The following is a 23,446-nucleotide window of genomic DNA, read 5'->3' as shown; positions in this document are numbered from 1 at the left end:
TACCTGTGTCAGTCTCCTGCAACAGCCAATGTTTCCACCAGGCAGCTCTTGGCAAGCCCCAGACTCCCACTCGCTTTCTGCTGTGGCATCTGATGTCACAGCAGCACCGACAACAAAAATAAAGCTTCCTGACCAGATTTCTGGTTTACTGCTGACTTCTCAGCATTTCCCTCCAAGGAGATTATTCCGCTTTCTATGAAAGGTGAAACTAAATCTTTGATGAAAGCTTTTGGGTTTATCTGTGGCAACACACTCATTTAGAAGAGCTTTTCTTTTTTTTAGCAAAAGATCCCAGCAAAGAGATGATAAGCTAGGTCCAACTTATTCCTGTGTACCCAACTTGCCAGGGAGTATTTCATGTCAGGGTCTCCTCCCTGACAGGACAGGCACAAGGACACAGCAGAGGCTGGAGGAAGTTGCAGGACACTTCAAGCCCAGTTTTCTCTGATATTTCACCATGTAAAAGCTCAGGGAGGAAAAAAACCAATAATCACTGTAATTCAGGTAAAAAACAATGCTTCAATTCCTGTCAAGCTTGCTATCCAACACAAGTTTTTCTGTGTCCACTACCATGTTGCTGAAGGCAGGAGTGACAGCTCACATTGCAGTGGGCCACCAAGGCCATGCAAGAAGTCTTGACTAAGCAGGAGGTGAGACAGCAGACACAGATAGACAATAAAAGGCACCACCAAGTTATTTCCCCACACACAGATCTCGTACAAACCTGTCTCCAGGATGATTGTTTGTAAAACTTCCCTGTTTAACCCAAAGCATAGTGTCCTTCTGAAACTTCTGTTCCCTTCATGCACTACTTGGAGTATGAAATATAAAGCAATTTATTTTAAGCTCTAGTTTGTTCCTCGGGGTATCTGAATATTAAAAATTCATGGTTCAATTCATAACAGTTGCTCAATATTTGTGTGTGTTTTCTGTAGGGCTTGCCTTTTGAGGAGAGCTGAATGCACACCTCACGGCAGGAGCACTGGCCTTCAGCCCAGCCACCACCAAGTTCACCTATATAAAAACATTGGGCTTACCCTATTGCCTCATGCTCCAAAATACACTGATTGGATTTTTGTAATCCTCCAAAAGGCCTAAATCAAACTGTCTCAACTGCTCCTGAGTAGCTTCTCTTTAAATGTGACCGATTATTTCACAAGTGACAGACAATATTAAGCCAGTAAGTCCCACAGTCATTTAAGAGACTCAACAATCAGAGTTAACTGCGTCTCTTCTGTACCTTCGATGTTAACTCTTCTTCTTTATGAGGTATTGTGTATCTAAGCTATACATCAGCAAAGGCTGGACTGTAAAGATGTCATATAGTAAATCAGTTTAAGCAATCAGAAGGTCAACTTCAAACTGAGAAAACATTATTTCCTGCACAGCTGAACACCTCATTAATACAAGACATAAAACAAAACATGAAGCAGCACAGAGAGAGAAAACTAAGCTGGCTTGTAACAGTGTTTTTCCCTTCACAGCAAATTCTACAAGCTTAAATATATTTTCCATCATAAAAACAGACAAAAGAATCTCTGCAACTTGTCCCTGAATCATTTTTTTTTAATTGAAATGCTTTGCTGCAATTTTTTTGCATCCTCATAGGATAAATGCACTTCATTGTACCATCTTACATAAAAACAGTGCTGCTTTAGCATAAGCAAATACTTCTTTTTTGCTCCTCTAGAATGAAATATTGCTAAGAAGTATGTCTCCAGGAAATATCCCAAGTTTCACAAAGCATCATTTCCTGATGTGACAACGACTAGCAGGAAAATTCAGAAAGTCAGTTCTGACAAAGAGCTTTGGGATGTCTCGGCCCCATTGTGCTCCCAGGGCACACAGAGAAACCCCAGGCTCCAAGCCAGGGTGCTGGTGGGCAATGTTGCTGTCAAAAGAGGAATATTTAAGAACGCAAAGGAAAAACCATCAGACTAAGTACTTCTATTTGAGAGACACTGATGAAAAATTTAGCAGCTGTGTGTTTTATTTAGGGAGTTCAGCTCAGCGATCTGAGGACACTGAACCTCGACTGCTCTCCCTTCCTCCAACACTGCACGCTGCCCTCTGCTCCATAGGACCCCGAGAAGAAAGAGTTCACACAGTGAAATATAAGCCATATAAACTGATGGTTTTGTGACACTCTTATTAGTGGCAAGTCTTAGCTCAAACTCAAAACTCTCAGCTCTTACCTATCTAAAACATTAACCTTTTTTTATGCTGTGCTTTCCTGCACATTTCCTTTGAGTCACAGCACCTCAGGAAGGGATGGAAACTCACAGGCTTTTAAACTCCAGCTTTTAATCATCCATAGTTCGCAAACGTCCTGCAGCCACTGACTTTTTCACCAACATCACTTTTTTGAAACTACTTTCTTTTAAATGTAACCATGAACATCAAGCATCCCTCGCTGGACTCTTACAGTGTTTTATAGAGAAATAATCCCCATAGATATATTTTTTTAGCAGCCACTTGATTAAACTGCTACAACATCATTTTTCACTTCTCGCATTTATTGTGCAACCAATTACTTTTGGATCCCTGCAAGCGTAAGATCGATAGCTCTTCACTTCTCATTCAAGTTTCCACTACATACACCCACAAACACACACATACAAACTGATTTCACATCCCTACCACAAAGCCGGAGCACAGGAGGACAGATCCATCAAACAGGGATAACATTCCTCAGGTGGTTTATGGATATACATTTATTTTTGCATTTAGGAAGGCTGAAATTGAAATTTGAAATCCTTTTTGATGCAGTGCATATGTTTCCCACCATCAAAACTAGTTTATGAGCAGCCCAGTTACCTTCACGTTGATGCCAACTTCTCCCTCCTGGACATTCTTTGCATTTTATCAGGCAGCATTCTGCAATATGTTCATTGCAGAGCATCAAAAGTCCATTGTCTATTGCTTGACTTTTTTCAGGGAAGGAAAAAGATTGGGCCATAATGCTAGTTTCTTTTATTGGCTCTTTGTAGTATGCTGCAGCATATCATTAACACTCTTTGCTCTGTAAAGAAGCAGTGATGTACAGATTGACAGAGTTCTACTGCTGTTGAAAATAATCTCCACTCATCTGACTATAATAATTCTTGTAACATCTTAGAAAAATCTCTAAAACAAACATTGACTCATCAGAGATTTCTATTAAAATGTTTGCAGCAATTTCATAAGCCACCCTTGTAGAGAGAGAACAAGTTTCTGAACCAGTGCTGTCCCTGAAAATAAATACTTTCCCAAAAGGTGAGTGGTTTGACTGTATCTGCTAGAGTGAGTTTAACATCATTGAAATGTTCCCTCAGTGCTCATAAACAACAGCTTTACTCATTAGCAGGCTTGTGCATCCTCTAATCCTGTGAGCAGCCTCTGCTATAAGTTACTAGTGTGACTTCAAACAATATTCCTCATCCCAGTGAGCTTTTAAGTTTTACAGCAGCTGAACAGAGTTAAATCCACCTCTCAAGATATGGTGACAGATACTGTGTCTTTCACTTGGGAGGGAGAGGGGAGAGAGTACTCAACAAGTCTGGGCATAAATCTCCTAATCTATACAAACATAACACCAGAGTTAATCATTATTTCAAAAGTCAGTTTCCTTTTATCATCAGAAAGACTGGTAAGTTAGGAAAGAAAAGAAACACCATACCTATGAGACTTCTTGAGGTCACTTGCCAACAACCATTCACAATAATATATCTGCAGAACAATAATGCAGTTTACAAATCTTCACTCGCTGGCGTCACCGGATCTGGGACACAGCTGGATTCACATCACAGTTTATGCCTGAATAAATATCCAAATAAAGATCCCATGAAGTCTTTCATACTTCATTTATTTGTGACCACAGACTTGCATTAAGCCAAACAAAAGCAGATTGAGCAGATCCTAGTGGAGAGCAGGGACTATCTAGGGAGGTTTTGAATGGCTTCCAGGGCTGATGAAACACCTGAAGAAGTAGATGGGCACTGCATAGGCCCCCCACCTTGTGAATATATTTCATATCAATGGGATAACCCAAGGAGGCTCTGGATTTGAGTCCAGCACTTGAAAAAGCACAGTATATTTTCTATGAAAAGCAGAAAGATGAGACACTACAGGGGAAGTGTTACATTTGCAAGATCTTTAACGAGGTAGAGCAACATTTCCCCGATATTTTACAGTTTATTGTACAACTAATGTCTCTGAGAAGCCTGTGTTAAGAAGGCAAGCAAAAAAGGTTGCACTGCACTTGACTACACATTCATGCAGCTCTGTACTGCATGTCTAACAAGGACCTCAGGATATATCCAAAGAAGTCTGTAAAAATAGGACCAGTACACAGTGGTAACCTCAGGGCTTCCCAGCAACTTGCAGCTGAGAGTTTACCTCACCCAGAGGCTGCATTTTTGTGCTTAAACAGACAGGAATCACATAGCCCAGTGAGTTTCTGAACACCACTTCTGAGAGTAATTATAAAACTGTGAATATGAGAAAAAAACAACAAAAAAAGTCATCTGTAGATGCCTCAGTGATGCTGTAAAAGCTACATTTTGTTTAGAGGAACTACAATGAGCCCTCCAGCACATGTGGCCAGTGGGAGCTCCTCACATCAGTCATACACTGAAGCACACTGCAAGTGCAAGTAGAATCACAGAATCATAGTGTGGTAGGGATTGGAAGGGACTTTTAGAGATCATCTAGTTCAATCCCCCTGCAGAAGCACATCCACCTAGATCAGGTCACACAGGAACACATCCAGGTGGGTTTTAAAGCAAAAAGGACTTGAAACATATAATTGTGATTATTTTCTTTAACCAAAAGCTACACAGCTTCAAGCACAACCCAGATCCCAACCCAGCACTATACAGATCCAAATTCCAAGATGTTTCTGACACAATTTTTTTCCTGTGCTCCCTGGCAATAAATACAGTTCTGCTGGCACGTCCAAAATCTACCTGCTAAAAAGCACAAGACATATTTAAATAAAATATTTAAGACACTTATGAAATATCAGTGCTATTAAGTTGTACAGTCCAACTTCAGCTTTTCCATTTCCCAGACTCCCTGGTGCCTGCAAGTGACAGCTTATGAAAGCACGTAAGTCTTGTTGTGAAACACCACTAAAGTCACTTTTTCAAGCTTCATTTTGAAGTGTATGGTTTAGCAGAGAAACTTACATGTAATGAAGGGTTTAAGGATTTTTGAAAGTAGATTATGAGCAGAATGTTTTGGTTTTGAAAAACAGTCATCATCTTGAATCAAATTGACTATGCACCACACTCCAGAAGTTTACCTTCTTGCACAATGCATAAGACAGAGCTGATAGGTATGCTCTTGGCTTCTATAGGGGTGAAACAGGAGTGAAGTCAGCTATCTGAAGGAAAGAGCCGCTGGAAGCAGTATCATTTACATACAATGTAGTTATCCTGTTGACCTGTAGGAAAAAGGCCCTGACAAGGAGGAATTGATGCATAGTAAGGGAAAAAGATTACGTATTGCTCTTAAAGCCTGAGAAGGAAAGGAAAGCAAAATATGTATTATAAAAAGATGTATTTCCAAGGCAGAGCATACATTATTCTGTACTAAAAGGGAGTACTTGAAGCAAACTTACCTCAGATCAGCTTAAAATTATTTTTCCAAATGGGCACCCAACGTCCTATTGAATTTTATTGCAGGCAGACACAGAAGTCAAGAGCACACACAGATTAAGGAAGCATCTGGAAACAGCCGCACTACCAGAACTATGTTTTATTTACACACCTTGTATAATAGTGCACATAACTGGATTAGGTCCAACAACTCATGGTTTACCAGAGCTGTTCTTTATTTTCTAAACGTGAAAGAAAAATACAGCATTGGGATGCAGAAAACCAGGTACTGGAAGGACAGATATGTTCACCAACTGCAGTATTTATATCAAGGAAAAAGATACAAGGTGACTGGTCAAGTTCAGAGCCCCCCTAAAACAGCACCCATCACCCTCCTGAAAACATGATGAAAAACTCTGCTCTGTCACCATGACAACTCGTGCTACATCATTGCCATAGTAACTGTCTGAACATTATTAGTTTTTAACCACATGCATAGTGGCCAGCCTGCCAGCCACCATGACCAGGCACTCGACTCTGACCCACAGCTGGTCCCAACCCAGTCCTTCTCTGTAGTTTAATCTAACCTTCTTCCATGTTTCCTGGGCCCATGCTGGTCGCCAAGCTCCTCACCATTGCTAGTTCTCCAAACTCAAGTCACCACCAGAAGAACAATTTCATGCATTTTACTATTGCTTTATTTTTCCCCCTCTAAGTGATTTATCAGGCTAAAATTAAATATGAGTTGAAAATTTTCATCTTCCCAATGAGTCATTGAAAATCTGTTCTATTAAACCAGTGCACCACAGGGTGGCTTTACACGCTGCATTTGCATCCCACCCACGCAGTCTCAGTATCAGTTCAAAGGCACCATCCTGGCCCCTGAAGAGCCATGATTTCAGTATCGTCACAGTGAAAGAATGTGTTTACTGCTCACCACCAAACCCCATCCGACTGTCACTTTACCAGGCCAGCTCGGGCCGGGCTGCTGCCTCCCTGGCACAGTTGGCGTGATGTAAAACAGCAGCAGGGGAAACACCCACAAACACTTCTCAGATCACATCAAAGCTCAAAAGTTCGTGGTGAGATAAGGCCTTTCCTCCAGCTATCTTCCAACACAGAAGAAGGAAAAAGAAACACAATTGTTACTGGGTTTTGACCCCAGCTAGGGGCAGAAGGTGAAGCAGAGGCAACGCGTGAGCTTGGCAGTCAGCACAGAGGATGCAGTATGTTTGGAGTTGTGGTGGGAGACTGGGGGGACCCTCACAGCCCAGGAGCAGCATCCTCACCTGGCTCCTGGGCACAGCAAGCCTGTGTCCCTGCCAGACACTGCAGATCCACCCTGTGTGTATCAGTCACGCTGAAAGTGCCATGAAATTAGGTCTCCACTTGGTCAACTGCTGGGAGAGGGTGAGGTCTCTGCAACAGCCTCAGCCCTCGGGTCCCCTCCACTTCTCCTCTGCATCTCACATTCCTTCTTTGCCTCCTGCAGCTTCTCCTCAGGGTTGATGCAGCCTGCAGCATGGGTGAAACTCCTCAGTTTTAGTGCCAAAGGGCAGCAGTGGGGCTGCACAGGCACCTGCCCACAACCCTCATGCCTGAGCACAGCCAGCAGTATCTCATGGGACTCGAGAGGGCCCAGAGCACTGCAGCAGTATCAGCCCCAGCGCCTGAGCCAGTCACCCACCTTGGGACCAGTCATCCTCACCGTGTACTACCCCAGCCCTGGGATGGTTCACTTTGGCTGGTGTTGTATACATACATATACATCATAGCAACATAGCAAACACAGACATACCACCAGATGAAATACATACATAACATGTACATTATATATATGTATAAAAAAACTATAGATGCTTACACCATATTTATACAACATATATTGTATAACATAGATACAGATATATATGCTGTGTAGCTATATACCACAGTAGCTCTGCCACATTAGACTATTAAAACCCTTTTACTTTGTGTGAGGCTTAACCTCCAGCCTGAGGCTCCCTAAATGGACTTAAACAGTCACTCAATCATACTGCACTGCCTTGGTAAAAAATAATTTAGTTCTCCCACTGTTTAGGAAGGAAAAAAGAGGAAGGAGGAAGAAAAAAAGAAAACCCTACTAGCTTTTCTAAAATGGAATGCAATTTTAAGTGAATGGGTAGTTTTTAACAGAAAAAATCATAAAAGCCTTTTTAGAGGGGTTTTTTTTTGCAGTTCAATAAAAAGTCCCATGAAAAGAAGACGAAACAACATCATTTCAGTATTCATATATGCATTAAAGTATGAAACTAGATACCTGCTATTGCTATTTACAGCTGAAAGAGAACTACATAAATCACTCCATGGGGAAAAAAAGCCAACAAGACTCAAACAAATCTGACTAGAGCAGTAAATCCTATTTTACGTTTATAAGTATGTAGGAGAGTATGAATTATTTTATCCCAGGGAGAGTCCAAAATTACTTTTTCTTTTTGTGTTAACACTACCCTCTAGTGGCAGTTTTTCTGCTTTACTGAAGCAAAACCGTAGTTTAACATATTAATCTTATGCATTAAGAAATGGTAGAAAAATTGCAAACAGCAATTTCCTTAGCTGTGCTGAACCGACATCCACATTCTGCAGTCTCTGGGTCACATCAGAGCTCCAGGTGCTTTTATTTGAAGGCAAGCTCTACTTAAAGGTTTCCAACACTCATAATGGAAAATAATCAGCCAACTCTTTAATTAAAAATAGTCTGGATAGACTTGCACATCAGATTCAAAGTAGAAGGCTAAACCTATTAGTGCTCAGAACCACTCACCCCATCCCTCTGGCAAGTGCTGCCATCTCTCAGGACGGGGACATGGTCCAGCTGTACTGATGAGGGCAAAAGTAGCCTCAGTTGTCCCACTAGAAGTCTAATGTTGAGCCCTCAGGTGAAAAGCATGGTCTTGTAACTTTAGTTTTCACTCTTTAAGTCTACTGTCTTCCTGGAGTTTTATCTCCAGGTGATACAGAATCTCTCACAGTCCCCAAGAGCCCTTGGAGAAGCATCACTCACAGATCCAGCAAACACACTGGTAGGACACACAACCCAAGGCTGCAGCAGCCACCACTGCCCCCGCTGAAGGCCATAGTCCTTTCCCTACTGTTCACATGGTTGCCCAGTGACGGCTGCACCCACCCAGAAAACAGGTGAGTTTCTCCTCTTCAGGCAGTTAATCTCTCATCCTCCACCTGCCAAAAGAATGGCCCTATACGTGTTCTTGTGTTTGATGTAAACCCCTGCCATGCAGCTGAAACTGTGGCACTTTCCAGAAAGACTTTGAAGTAACAGGCCCTGGGACAGTAAACCTGGTTCTCACATGAGAGAGCAGGGAAATACCTGGAGGCTCTGCTGAACATCTGTACAAACATGCAGAGAAGGGAGAAGAGACACGTCAACTTGGATTTCCCTGGTCATACACAGTATTGAACTTGGGTCTGATATTTTACTAAGTAAATGCTAAAGAGATCATCAGGTTCCTCCATACAATGAGAGACGATGTTTCTTCTGCCTGCATTGCCAAAGAGGCCTAACTCCAGAACAAAACCAAAGACTGGGAATGCAGCCTGACACAAGTGCCCCTCATCTCCCACTGGCCCTCCTCATTTTGTATCTGACCAGTATGGACAAGGACCACATCATCCTCCCCACAGGAAAATGTAACTCAGTATGGTAATCCTGCCTCTTTATGGCTCTAACCTGAGGAATTTACTTGCACACACTAAAAAACTTCTCAGTACTTTAGTAGCAAACGATGCACACTCCACAGAGCCAAATTTTAGTATCGCTAAATATTTTATCTGATCAGCCGTGAACTGCACAAATAAAGCACATTGCACTGCTCTGAAGCTTCAGACGTTAGCTCGTAACATCACAGCAGCACATCTCAGTTAAAAATGAGATACAGCAAAGCCTGTCTTAATCAGCTGTTCAAAAACAGCTGCTTTGCCAAGATTGCTGGTACCTAAAGATTGAACACTGTCATCCTGGAAATAGTTGTAGTTATTTTACAGCAGTCACATAAACCCAGCAGCTGCAGCTACAGGTGGGATATAGCGCAGCTTTCGCAGGGTATGAAATCTACAGAGATTCCTGCAAAATTAGGCCAGCAAAGCAGAGGGGCCAACGAGAACCTTCTGCTCACGGTCTATCTGCATTGCAGTCCTTTTGTGCCTGTTTTTCCCAGAGCTGCCATCCACACCCCAGCCCATCTTGTAGCAAACTGCCTTCTCTTCTGCATTTGGCTCTTCTTACCGCTGCCATGCACAGCTTGGGCACGGTCAAGTCCCAGCTGCAAAGTGGAGAGCTCAGTTACCCTACCACAAACCCAGTAGCTGCAATGCCAGGTGGAAACTCAACTCAAACGAGCAAACTCTCCCAGAAAAGCTCCATAGCAATTACAAAAGTTAGTCAGGCAATGTGTTGAAAGCACACATGCATAAGAGAGGAAAACAGGCCAAGGACTTTGGTGTTTTCATGGCAAAAGAATCCGTTACCTCCAGCCTCCAAAGGAGGTTTATCTTTTAATCAGTCCTTCACTAACAGGAAATCAAAGTCCATTCCATCTCGCATTTGATGTATTTGGTGCCTGCTCTGTGAAGCATTACGCTATTGCTGTCCATCAGCATTCCCATTCCCAGTCCCTCTCCTGCTTTTCCCCATAAACAGCCTCAGCACATCAGCAGTCCGCAGGCCACCCCTGCCAAGTAGCATGACAGCTGTCCCCAGCGGGCAGGACACCAACTTACTGCTCTTGAGGCTGCGGCAGAGCCCAACCAAATGAGCAGTGCTTGGGCTCGGCTGGCTCCACCTGGGCAGGGCTGGCTTGTGTCTTCAGGAAAAGCAGATTCCTGAAGAAACCAGGGCAGAAACACCGAAGTTTGGGCCAAGCTAGTTAGCTTAGTGCCACCACTTCTGGAAGCAACCACAGAGCTAACTGCAAGCCCTGGACCAGCCACGCTGTATGACACTCTTCTTATGCAAGACGAAGGGTTGTAGATACTGGGATAAAACCCAGAACTTGAGGAATGAAGCATAGCACGCAGCTGATTTTCTTAAGTAGAGCCTGGTTACGAGAAGATCGGGAGCCAGTGCGGTAAAAGGCAGCAGGCATCACCGACACATACACAAGGAAGGCTAAGATAATTAAATACAGAGCAACAACTAGAATGATCACAAGTGTCTCAACAGGCTTATGTATGAAGGGGAGTGGATCAGAGCAGTAATTAACTGGAAGAGTGCCATAAAATTATTTCCACTTACAGAGCAGATTTTTTTAAAGTGAATTAGAGAAACACTGAGTGTTTATATTCAAATAGATACCAGGAATTTATGTTACTTTTAGACCATTAAAATCTGAATACTATGTGCACAATGTGTATGTTCCAGTCCTTTGCAGCACAATACAAAATACAACAACAGTTTCCATTCCCTGTATTGTCTTTATGCAAAGAGAGGAGGGGAAGAAAAGATGTTTTATTCAAGAAAAAAAAACCCCTGAAGACCGCATGTAAAACAGCTTACAAGACATAAATACAAAATAGGTAAGAGATCTGAGAATACATTTGCTGTCAAATCCACATTCAAGGCAAACACTAAATTAAATGTTCTGCCAAAATCCTCACGGACTCAAGTAAGTGATGAAGTATATGAAATTTCCTACAACATAAGCCTCTACATTGCTATTCTAAGCAATCTGAGTGGCACCAAGAACATGAAATCTCAGTATCTGTTTTTAAATGTGTCTGGAAGAGTTGGCTTTCATTATGTTATCATAAATATCTTTACATCTTGCATTTAAAGCAATCATTTACACAAGATTTTCAAGATACATTAGGACATTCAATCTTGCTTAGCTGCATTGGTGGAAGGGAAAAGCTGACAGGTGGGTTATTGCCCAGCTCAACAAAAGTGCATTTGTTCTCCAGTTCTTATATTAAAGAGGCTGATCAGTCTTTCCAGCACCAAAGTTCCCAATTAATTTTTTTTTTTTCAGTTACTGAGTTTCTGGTTATCTTTACTTACTCCACAGACATGTTCCTCCCCTTAATTACAGAGGTTTTCATTACTGGCCTAGACAGTTCCACATTGTCAATAATTTGGTCTCCTCATTACCTCTTTTGTCATTTAAAACATTAACTCCTCAAAGCATCAAATAAGAAACTTCGCCTAAGTGTGCATGAAGCTAACAAATCTGTAAGTATTTGTTCATCACATGTACTCACACAGCCTCCATCCTTAATTTTTGGTCATAGCACACCTCAAGTCTGAAAGATTGATATTTGATAGCAATTGTAGTGTAACTTCTCTTCAGCTGCAGGTTTCATCCAAACTCTCTCCTACAGCCTGGATTTTCTGCTCTCCACTTTGTGTTACGGCTGAGAGGTAGAGAGTCTCAGGGACAGGTTTCTGAAAACCAGAGACAGCACCACAGAAGTTTCCCCAGCACCCAATTCTCTTCCATCATTTGCCTGCACATCTCTCCCATTCTCTCCCTTTCTCACACATCATTAGAGAAATGGTTATGGCTCCCTTCGGTTCTTCATCAACCTCAATATTCAGAAATTCTTACCCACAAGTCAGATGGCTCCTCTGGCCTTTTCCCTACAATCATCTGAAGAAATCACAGCAAACCACCCCAGCAATGAAGAGGTGCAATGCAAATCTCACCACCTCCTGCCCAGAACCACCATCTAGCATCCCTTTCCCATTCCCAGAGAAACCATGCAAAAAAAAAATCTAAACAAAAAAAAACCAGCTGCAAGAGCGTGAACGACCAGATCTCCTAACAGTCAACTCCTTCTCCTCTCCCCCCAAAAAACACTGGGAACAGCCTCCAGTCATTTCAGGTAAAAGCTGTTAGTTTGCTCTAAAGGGCGACAGATTTCTTCTTCACCTCTTCCAACACGTCCCCTGCCACTCAGAGATGAGGAAGGTGTTTGTCCCACACACAATCTCTTCCCTCAGTCTCCTCTCCCCTTTCCCACAGATAGCTAGCAGGAGAGGGAAATACTGTAGAGGCAAATGAAATTTGTACAACACTTTATTACACCGTTGAAGACTGGAAATGAGTTCTGGATACAGCCTCTTTTCTGTTACTGAGGCTGGAGAAGTCACAGCACAATGTTATTACAAGGTCACCATGCCATAGAGGAGAGCAAACTCATTACTGCCATTAGCAACTTTGTCCTATTAAAAAGGCAAATCAAGCTGCAAAATGTAACTGTTACACTCAGGTGCTCTCTAGTTGCTGGTATATTTGCAACTGCAGTTAATTTTCCAGTGGCAATGAGCAGATTCTAAACTTCTGAGCGCAACACTGCAGTGAGACTAAAATCTTAGGTGAAAGGCAGTAGCGCAGCTACTCACAACAGGCCAGCAGCTAACTACAGCAATGCATGGAAGGCCTATTTAGCACAAGGTGGAAAGTCAGAGCTTGCATGTCGAGAACAGAACTTGCATACGTGACTGTAAACAAATCAGTACTGCAGCAAAAGACAAGCTACCACAACCTTTTGTAGGAGCGCCAGGAAATCAATAAAAGTGGTATCTTTTATGTTTGTCTTCACAAATACCAACATTTTTATTTCAATTCCCTTTTAAAACAAACCATGTTGTATCTCACATGGTACCAACTAAAGATCTTTACTACACCCACGTATATCACACAGCAGACCCGTATCAGTCCTGAATTCCTGTGAAAGTGCTTGCACAACAGCTCTGCATAGCTAAGTCAGAAGAATCATGCGATATAAGGCTACAGGTGCAGCCAAATCAACCCTTTTATTGTATCTGGAAACACGGATTTCCGAAATAAAGCACTTTCGAGGTAACTAGAATACATATTTCTTCCAAACCTGCAGCCTAGAAGTGGTGAAAGAGACATTTTAGAATGAGGTAAACATACTGCATAGGCTATATATTGAAATCCAAATTCCCCAAGTCACTTGGCTTAATTGTGAAACTATTTAAAACTGAACAGAAAGAAAACACTAGTATATAGTAATGATAGTTAGCCAGACATAAATAACATTTGAAAAGAGCTTTTCTGCTCTTTCCATGGAGCTGTTGATTCCAGAATACCTGCTCAACCTCAGCTTGTCTCTGTAAGTTCATCTGAGCTGAGACTGGTACTGACATATGTCACGGCATCCCAGTGACCATTTGCCTTCCAGGTTGTGCTGCAGCTTTTCACGTCCCAGCCTGTGTTCTGGAGCAATGACAAAGCTTAATGAGACTGGATGGTCAGATTAGAGACTCGTGCTTAATGGGAAGGGTCGGGGATCTCAATTACCATTTTTAAGCATTTGAAAATTAAGTTAGTTTTAACAATAGTGCCTTTTGTGATTATCATATTTTTATTTAAAATGCATCCTTGCAGGTTCCCTTAATATTCCCTTAGATCAGTGTCTAGTTCCCAGAAATCATTCCTTTCAGGCAATTTCAGGTTTTCTGAAAAGATAGTATCTTCCATTCTCACCGTATTTTCAATAAATTCTGTAAAAGACAGTCAAGGATCAGACTAAGATAAAGTGCACATATTCCTTTCTGACACAGGCAACAAAGTTGTGGACTGAAAAAATAAATCATACTGAAAATTGAAAACACCAAAAGAAATCCTACTGTGGCCATTTAGCACCCCACAATTAAGTCATCCCACTCAGTACATCCCCAATACACTTTAAGTTTGTGTTAGCTTAAAAAAAATACTTATAACATTAAAAATAATTATTCCTTTTAATTAGACTCTGAGAATCACAAATTTATGTAATCCTGGAAAGCTACAGCTCCCCCAGGGCTGCCATACTGCCTTGACAACTTGGTTGTCAAGTGGTTTGTATTTTACCCTTTGGATCCAGGCTTCAAGCTCGCAAAAGCTTTGGAGTTCTTAAGGGAATGTGAAATTTCATTGAGAAAAGAAATAAAATGATAGTCCCTTTCTGATTTCTTGGACTCAAAAATAACTACAATGGTAAAGTGAGGTTCAGGGCGAGTCAGAAAGTATGTGCTTTGGACTTTGTCGTCGTAGAAGTGAACTACCTTCTCCAAACTGTTGAGGTCAGAGGTTCTATCAGTCATAATCATGATTACATTGGGCCAGTGCATTACGGGCCTGTCGCTGGGCAGAGACACCACTGCAGGGTACTGATCCACTCCCTTGGGAGCTTCCCTGTAAGAATGAGGATGATGATAACCATGTCCCTGAAAACTCTCTGATCCACGATTGTCAAAAATCAAGGAAACATTGATGGCATCATACTTCCGGATGAAGCTGGAAATCTTCCCAAAGTAATCAGGATTTGTTTTAGCAGTCAAAGTTTTCATTTCAGATGCTGTTGTTTGTCGACTAAGGGCCTCATGGAAGTAAAAGCTAAACTTGGCAAGGAGAATGTTTTTGAGCTTCATCAGCCAGAGGAAGAGGTGTGGAGGTTGTACAGCCTTCTGAGACTGCCCTCCAAACAGATGCTTCTTGGTCTCTCGCTGCTTCTCAAAAATTTGGCCCCAAGTCTGTAGTTTTGTATGAGCACTGTGCAAGTTGACCAGGGATGGAAGGAACTTCCACTCTGAGATCTGAGCCTGAGCCTTTAAGAGATGGGCAAGCACATCTACTTCCAGCTGGAAACTGCTTTCAAGAGGACTGAGGATTGGATGATGAAATCTAGAAAAAATAACGTTAGTCAAGACATGAGAATTGCTGTACACAACAGTGAAATAATCAGATAGTGTTTGTCAGTTCACAGACAGAAGACCAAAGTAAAGTGTAAATCAAAGAATAACCTTGTTAATTTAAAAAAATAGTTCTTTTAGCATAATTAAGGCAAATATTCTAATGAACATATGGCACTGCACTTGACAAAAAAAGACCTGTCAGACATTTCCCATCAAAGTTACATTTGATCAGTTTAAGAACAATCGTTATTTATCTTGATCCACAAACTACTCTAACACCATTTCTATTTAAATTCAGGTGGTTTTGTTTCAATTTGAAACAAAATTCCTTCTAGTGATAAAACAGGTCTCAATGTCTTACTGCTGTTCTAGAATTATCGAGTTAAACCAAAAGAATAATGTCATAAATTTGCTGTTTGTAAAGGGAAGCTATAAGGAGATTTTCATTTTCTTTTTCTTTTTTTTTTTTAAACCCACAGTAAAATTGTAACAGAAAAAATAGTCAATAGGACCATGACCAACTGTATTTACCAATGAAGCAGATCTCAACCTTTGAACCTCAGTATACTAAAAGCAGTGAGATGGAATAACATTTGCCAGGATTTCATCGTATCACAATGATGATGGTTCACAATCAATTTCTCTCACTGAAAATTCAGGTCAAGATCAACTCTCAATTTAACAGATGTTTAAAAAAAACAACAAAAAAACAAACACCAACCAAACACCACCTCAACTACCAGGCAGAAGTGCCACTCCACATCTTATTCACAAGAGGGCTCCTACTATTAGAACAAATCTCACTTAAATGTAATTTTATAGACTCGTTCTATAGCCTTCTCTTCTCACCTTACTTTTTCTAAACGTCAGGAAAAAAAGACAGATCCAGTCTACTTCCCTTGATACTCGAATTACTTGTAAATTTGTAACATCATTGATAAACACATACTTAATTCAAACTGTGCAAAATTGTTACAGAAGCTAAAAACTTAAGAAAGAACGAGTCTTCAGCAAAGACAGAAGTGATTTTTTCAGTAAATGTGTTCCCCAATAGGCATTTAGGACCCTTAAAGAGGTCTCCAACAAGGAACAACCAATAGTTCAAAGACAAGACTTGATGATTTTGTTGTGGACCAGAAGGGAGAATGAGAATTTTAGGCTTTCCATCCCTTCTCCCTTGACTATTTTTTCTTTGAGTTTCCATCAAGCTCTTGCAAAAACATCGGTTCTTAGGCTAGTGATAAAATTGTCTGTCAGTTTATCACTATTTTTAAGCTTTTTTTTTGATAGTCATAATACATACTTTGAAAGGATGTGCCCTTTAAGATGCAAGTCTAAATTTATTTGAAGGAAAATGAAATGATGAATATCACAAATCAGTTGACACACCATGTCGTGCAAGCATGCCAGGCTGGGTGACCAGCCACTTTCTGTACACAGTATAAGTCAGCAATCATCCTATCTACTTGCTATATCAGAGAAAGTGCTTATTGGCTACTTTGGTGGGATGAGAAGTCCAGGGCATATTTACATATTTTGTTGAACAAACAAGAGTCAATTAAAAATAATAGACTGCTAACATTATATATTGTATAATGTCAGTCAACATTATATATCTCCAATACTATATATTTTAACATTATACATTTCCAATTGTTTTGGGATTCAGCAGAAAAAGAATTTTGTTGCCATGTGTGGGAAGGGGGTAAGAGAAAGCATTATACAGCACTTTGTTCTGCATAGTCCCATCAAGTGCACACTTGGCGCAGTCAAGACCAAGAAGATCATTCTTCAGTCTTAAAAGCAATTAAAAGATTCATACTAATGCAGTACTGCCAGGTGTCCTGGATTAACATGATGATGTATCGGCTTCCCACTTCTACTTTCCTTCATGGCTCATAGCAATTTCCATCTTTCACTGCATAGCAGGATTTGATAAACATCTTTAACGCAAAAATATATGCTGCAGTCACAGCTGAGAAGCTTGATATAGTTACAGAGTAAACTAACAGGTTATGTACTTAGTATATCTGCTGTAATGAAGTTTCATAACACAGAAGCATCAGACTGAGCCCAGTATCACACAAGGCAGACAGGTTTTCATCATATTCCAATAAGCCAGAGTGTTAAGAACTTAAAAACACCCTGGAAAAATGGGTTTTTTCCCCTCTAGCCATTCTCAAAAGCAGAGGGATGCTAGAGTTTTGGTTTGTAAACTAGGAAGACTTTTCAACATAGATTTCAACATACTTTCAACATTTCAATAACTTTTTACTTCCTTCCATAGATTACATATGCATGTATGTATCTACAAAATGCTGACTAGACAAAAACCATTTAACACACTAAAAAATTACATCAAATTAAGTTTACTAGTTATTCATTTTATACTAAGCTTTTAAAGGATCCTGCTTCTGATGCTGTTAACTATTGAAGTTAAGATCCCATCCAAACCAACAGCTAAAAAATTCTAGAAGTTACTTATCCAGCTGTATTCTATAGAAAAACAGGAAAATGTCCAGTATTGGACATTTATCGGACATTGGACAATAAGTAGTAACAACATAGCTTAAAACTGTTCAAGAGTTCATGATTTTTCAGATGCAGATAATATGACATGATTGTTGACAATCGACTAATTCTGTCATTCCTTTACCAGCAGGCAGTTATTTACCTGAGCAGCTTTTAGGTGTAAAGGAAAGAAAGCAAGGCCAGAACCTATCTAAAGAACAGATGCCCTACCTGGCCTTAGCCCAATTGGCTGAAATAATGACACACATCCTCAGCTATAAGTGAAGAATACATTGACAGAGGGAAGAGCCTGGGTAAGGACGTGGTTATATGACCTTTCACCTGAGAGGTTCAACAGACTGTAGATCAGAAGGGCCTTCCAAGCAGCACACATCAACATAACAGCCCCTAGAAACTGACCTGAGATGTGAAGAAACTAAAGAGAGGACTAAAGGAAGATATCATTATCCTCAGTTTTCTCAGATATATTCTGTACATGACTGGGGAAGACCGTACAGCTGCTACTGAATTAGCTCCAACAGCATCTCAGAATGCTTCCATCATAGAGACTGCTCATTAACCCAAAGCAAGACCACCGGTATTTTTCCCAGTGAGACATTACTTAATATTTTAAAGAAGTTATGTTACAGCAGCTCCTCAGAAGTACAGATGTGTGACTGAAATTTAAATAACCTGGTAAAACTTTGTATACATAACAGTCTCCAGTCACTTTGTCAAATTACCAGCTTTGGGGTCTGGATTTTTAACACTGTAGTTGACTCAGCACATGTTAAGAACAGATGGTGATGGTTAGTGTACAACATAAATCGACTTTAAACAAACAACTTGCCTCCCTTTATTCTAATGTACACCAAGGAAAAAAGATGCAAGTTTCATTTTTCATAACAGCCCTAACATTTCAAGGGTTCACAAACCAAGAATTGAAAAAAAAAATCCAATCCAAAACCACTAGTAAGATCATATAGACTAGGTTTGACTTTCAAATAAGTGAACTGCAATACAATGTTGCTAACTTATTCCTTAAAATATACCAAGGAAGTCAGCTATAGTGCTTCCATTTGCAATGTCAGAAAGTAGCACTGAATTCTTTTGATTTTTCCTAGGTGTACACTTCAAAAATTTTAAGTGAAAAAATAAAAACATCAAAATATGCTCCCCAAATGCCATCTTAAGACATTATTTCACTAGTAAAGATTTTTTTTTAAAATTCAGCTACATTTGAAAGTTCATTTCCTACAATGGCTATCTTGTTTTGCTTTAAAATTAAGAGCTAGAATTTGAGCCTGTTGACAAGCATTCAAAAATTCTCTTTTCTAAAACTGCCATCACTTTACAGGCTCATGTGTGTTAGATGTGAAATACCCACTCCAGTCATTTAGAAACATCCCGGGTTTCTTGCAACAGGAACTACTAGATCTTAACTTCAAGAAACCATAATGGCAGGGACCAAAGACTCAAAGGTGCTCCTTCACTGGCTCCAATATCTCTCAAGAGAACTGGTCAGAGAACACAAAACCTTACTAGGTAGACCAGACAGCTATGGTGTAGCTTTTAGAATTAAGCAGACACGTATTCTGGTCTAAAAATAAAATTATCAAGTAAATATGTTTTATGTATTTACATATCAATTTTACTGAAGTCCACATGGAACTAAGTCTTGTTTTCCCTCTATTCCTAATGAAAAAGCACACGAACTCTTACATCTTTTATAAGAAAATGACACTTTCTCTCTGCTGCATATGAACATGCCAAGTATTAAGGAAAAGGGAAGATGGCTCCTAGAACACGATGAGCAGAAACATTCTCCCTTTTTTATTTTGCTTCTTCAGAGGAGTCATATTTTGAGACTTTACACACGCAATGCTGCTGACCGACATTCACTTCATGCATCAATTCATGCAAGGGGCTGTGCTGCTCAGCAGTCAAAGGACGGCACAGTCTTTAGGCTTGCTTTGAACCTCAGCATCGTTTATTACAGGTCATATGTCTGAGTACTTACTGCCAAAAAACAGCCACTGACCTTGAGCTGTATTTCTTTAAGATGGATTCCAAAATGTTTACCAGTTCCTCAGAGTTAATGAACTTTTGGGTGCTGAGCGTGTACATTTTTTCATAGAAGTCAGCAATTTCCATCCGAGCCTGAACAAAAAAACACAGCTGTTCAGACAGGTGAGAAAGCAGCTCTTCTAAGTGAGGAGCTGTTCCTCCTAGTGCATTGCGACCCGTCGCCACCACCTTCTTCAGCTCATTATGCAGAGATGTGTAGATGGTTCGGATGGAGTCCTTTCGGCTGAAGAATGACTGACCACCTGTTCAGATAAATATGGAGGTATTACCAAAATCCAGGGACACACAAGGTAGACAGCAATACTGGAAAACTGTATATAACCATACTGGTTTTCCCCTAGGTATTCCCAAATGTTGTTTGATCACAGTTTGGTGAGGCTTTTTGAATCAAGAAACAAATTTCTGGGCATTATTCTGCAAGTAACTGAACCACACATAGCATTTGTATAAAATTACATAAAGCACTTTGGTGTAAGTTACACTCGTCCCAATTCATATTTCAGCAGCCAAGGACTGCTAGAGAACTTCAACTACCTCATATCTGCCTCAGTTGTGGTGTGACCTTTCAGAAAACAAGGGTTCGGTTAAATTTGCTACTATGACACATGACCTGGAAATACTGTGAAAGCCAGAAGAATCAAGTCATTGTGAAATTTTAATAATCACCACTCCTATTAATAACTCCAGATCTTTTCACGATAATTCCCTTAACAACACTTTTTCCAATCATAAAGCACTCAAATTTGCAAAGCAACCTTTAAATGGGAGCCACATGACATTTGTATCTACATACGAAATACTTCCAGTCCCTACACAATATAAAGTGGGATTCAAAGGGAAAACAACCACTGTTTATCTCTGTGAGACCACAGTGCAAGTTAATCCATAACTAAAACTGAGAAGAAGAAAAAAAAATACAAGGTCTGTGCTTCCCTCTCCTCTCCCTGCTCAACACTATGAGGAATTTTAAAAATAATTTTTTAAAAAAAGGGAGAAAAGTAGAGGGTCAAAGTAAGCGATATTTAACTTTGACGCTACCAAAAGACTGTACAAAGGTACTAACCTTCATTCCTAATTTCTATTTACAGATGGCCTTATGTGCCGCTGTGGCATTCAACAGCTGCAGCAGAGTAAGGATCACAGGGATTGAATCTGTAGAACTTTTAGAGACTCCAAATTCAGGTTCCCCTTTGAAACTGCTTATAAATTTTGTAATGGTGGGTAGTCCTTTCCATATCCATTTTACACACATAATATTCAAAAGCGACTTTATCAATTTGAGGCAGAAAGGCAGAGAATTGGTTATCATGGTTAAACAGCTGCCTTCCTAAGCCAAAAGTTGTCCCCAGGTTACAGGCAGGATGAAGAATCTTCTATAGCTGTTGCTCATTAAATATGCCAACAACACTTTGTCCTTTCCACTGTCAATTGTATCCTTTCTGTAAGCACCAAAATCACTTTTTAAAGTCAGCTTTATAGATAAAAGAGTTTTGTCTGTAAAGATCTTCTTATAAAATAGTTTCAAGTCACCACTTAAACACTAAAGCAGTATATTCTTGATGCTTTGCTGCATCACACATCAGACTCATATCCCTTGATCCATTTTCCATGTCAGTCTGCAGTTCAAAGAGAAAATAAGCAGCTTTGCCCAGAGGGCAACATGACGACAGCTCATCCTGTGCCAGTTTGGGATTTTGCTATTCACATACTGAGAGTGAGAAGCAGATAAGATCACTAACAAAACTTCCAGAGACCCTGCAGATTCCACATGAATAATAATTTTTAGCTGGCTATCTCCAGCCTCAAGTACTTAGACATACACAGCTCTAACATCACGCCCTGTAACTGTGATGTGAAAAAGCTGAAACCATGTGGTCATCTGACTGAGCTGTGGAATCTCAGCCAGAGCATGCCAGCAGAGAAAACCTTCTGGATAAGTCTTGGGAACGGCAGGTCGGTAGCTTACCTGCCAATAAAGAGATGTACAGCCCCTGTGCTACCTGTACGCTCGTTTATTCCTTAGGAGCGGCCTAAACGGCGTCGCTCATTTCTCAGTGGGCCGCGGTCACTCGCTGGCCCAGCATCTACGTTTCGGATGCGCAGACATGCACCTCGCTGAGAGCAGGGTCCTCAGGCATTTAGCACTGTGCAACTACCGCTGGCAGATTACCTCACAGGGCTACGGCTGCCTACGGCTGCCGCCCCTTCCCTGCTGCGCTGCCGGCACCCGCGGAGCGAAACCCAGGGCAGGCTGTGAGCGGGCCGGGCCGCGCCGCGCTCCCCCGGCACCGGCCTCAGGCGCGGGCAAGGGGCGGCTCGGAAAGGGCAAGGGACGAGGGGCCCGAGGGACGCGGGGGCAGAGAGGGACCCCTCCCGGCGGGGCGGAGAGGGGCGGGACGGGGCGGTACCTAGCTTCTGGCCCAGGAAGGTCATGCTGTGGTAGGCCTTCTCGGCGGCGGCCAGGTGCGCCAGCCCGGCCAGCAGTGCCAGCCAGCTGGCCCCCGCGCTCTTGTTGGCCTCCCGCTCTTTCTCCACATTGTCTTTCGCCTTGTCGTAGGAGAAGATGCCCAGGTGGGAGAAGAATGTCTCCAGCACGGCCTGCTCCACCGGCACCGGCGCGCCCAGCGGGATCGCCTCCCCCATCCCGCCCGGCGCCGCCGCCGCCGCCGCCGGCCCCTCCACGGCGGACACCACTTCCGGGTCCGGCGCCGCCACCGCGTGAGGGAAGCAACTCGCGCCGCCTCTCCCCACGCGCCTGCCCTCGTCACGTGACGAGCGAGGCGGCGGGAGGCGGCTCTGGTCACGTGGCGGGCGCGGGCTGTCAGCGCGCGGGGAGCGGGGGCCGCGGGTCCCGGCGGCGCCTGAGCCTCGACACGCAGGGAGCCCGGAGCACCGGAGGCTTCCGGGCCCGAGGGCAGACTCAAGGAGCCATAGCCGCTTTTGGTCACCGGCTCACGGCTAGACAGTATCCCAGCGCGCATTGGGATTTCCACGCTGGCCACACCTCTGCTGGTTCATCTAAGGAGCTCTTGTCCACCGTCACATTTATTTTTCCTAAATCCGAAGGCTATTTTCATGCTAAATAGCTCTTTCAATTAGAAAGTTCCAGTGTCTTGTGGGTGACCTTATTCCTCCTCTTTGGTGTGTACCCTGTTGGGGCTCCTCCAGCTTCTCCATTTGGTGTTTATAGTTTCCCCTCCCATACAACTGGGAGATCATGGACTGTCTAAAGTAATCTTTTTGGGGTTTTTTTATTATGTTTTGGACAGAGGAGATTCCTGAGCCAGCTCCCGATGGAGGCAGAGCACAAAGCTAAGCCACAAGGCCACCAGGCCCTGGCAGTCTTGTGGCAGCACTGACTGGTCTTGCTGTTGGGAAACAGCTTCCTCCCTTTCACTGAGCAAGATTCTCATCTGAATTCAACACACTTCTTCTGTACACAGCTTTCCAAGTATTCCAAAACTAATAAAACATTTCCAGTTTCCTCTCCAGACAGTATTTCTCAGCACCCTACACCACCTGTGTTTGTTGTAAACTGACAAAACACAGCATTAGTTCTCTGGGCCAGCCC

The 23,446-nt window shown here is 41.9% G+C and overlaps 1 protein-coding gene across 5 annotated transcripts; it reads right to left on the bottom strand.

Annotated features, from left to right (window-relative positions):
* Positions 1 to 2,862: 2,862 nt before the first annotated feature.
* KICS2 (KICSTOR subunit 2) lies at positions 2,863 to 22,606 on the bottom strand. Of its 5 annotated transcripts, XR_009820750.1 has the most exons (6): positions 22,284 to 22,606; positions 19,829 to 20,117; positions 14,647 to 15,265; positions 13,690 to 13,816; positions 3,659 to 3,795; positions 2,863 to 3,022 (listed from the first exon to the last, which is right to left on the bottom strand). XR_009820750.1 is itself a non-coding variant. In XM_062016936.1 (4 exons), the coding sequence occupies exons 1-4, from the start codon at positions 22,516 to 22,518 to the stop codon at positions 13,700 to 13,702; spliced, it is 1,260 nt and encodes a 419-aa protein (XP_061872920.1). In that variant the 5' UTR covers positions 22,519 to 22,606; the 3' UTR covers positions 13,371 to 13,699. The 5 variants fall into 5 exon arrangements, 4 of the variants coding, with proteins under 4 accessions (XP_061872920.1, XP_061872926.1, XP_061872916.1 ...); XM_062016936.1 differs by lacking the exons at positions 2,863 to 3,022; positions 3,659 to 3,795 and having other exon boundaries at positions 13,371 to 13,816; XM_062016942.1 differs by lacking the exons at positions 2,863 to 3,022; positions 3,659 to 3,795 and having other exon boundaries at positions 13,727 to 14,103.
* Between the last annotated feature and the right edge of the window lie 840 nt (positions 22,607 to 23,446).

This window comes from Colius striatus, chromosome 1 (assembly GCF_028858725.1).
Source record: "Colius striatus isolate bColStr4 chromosome 1, bColStr4.1.hap1, whole genome shotgun sequence".
In the NCBI taxonomy this organism is placed as follows: domain Eukaryota; kingdom Metazoa; phylum Chordata; class Aves; order Coliiformes; family Coliidae; genus Colius; species Colius striatus.
This window is presented reverse-complemented; position numbering and strand designations above follow the sequence as displayed.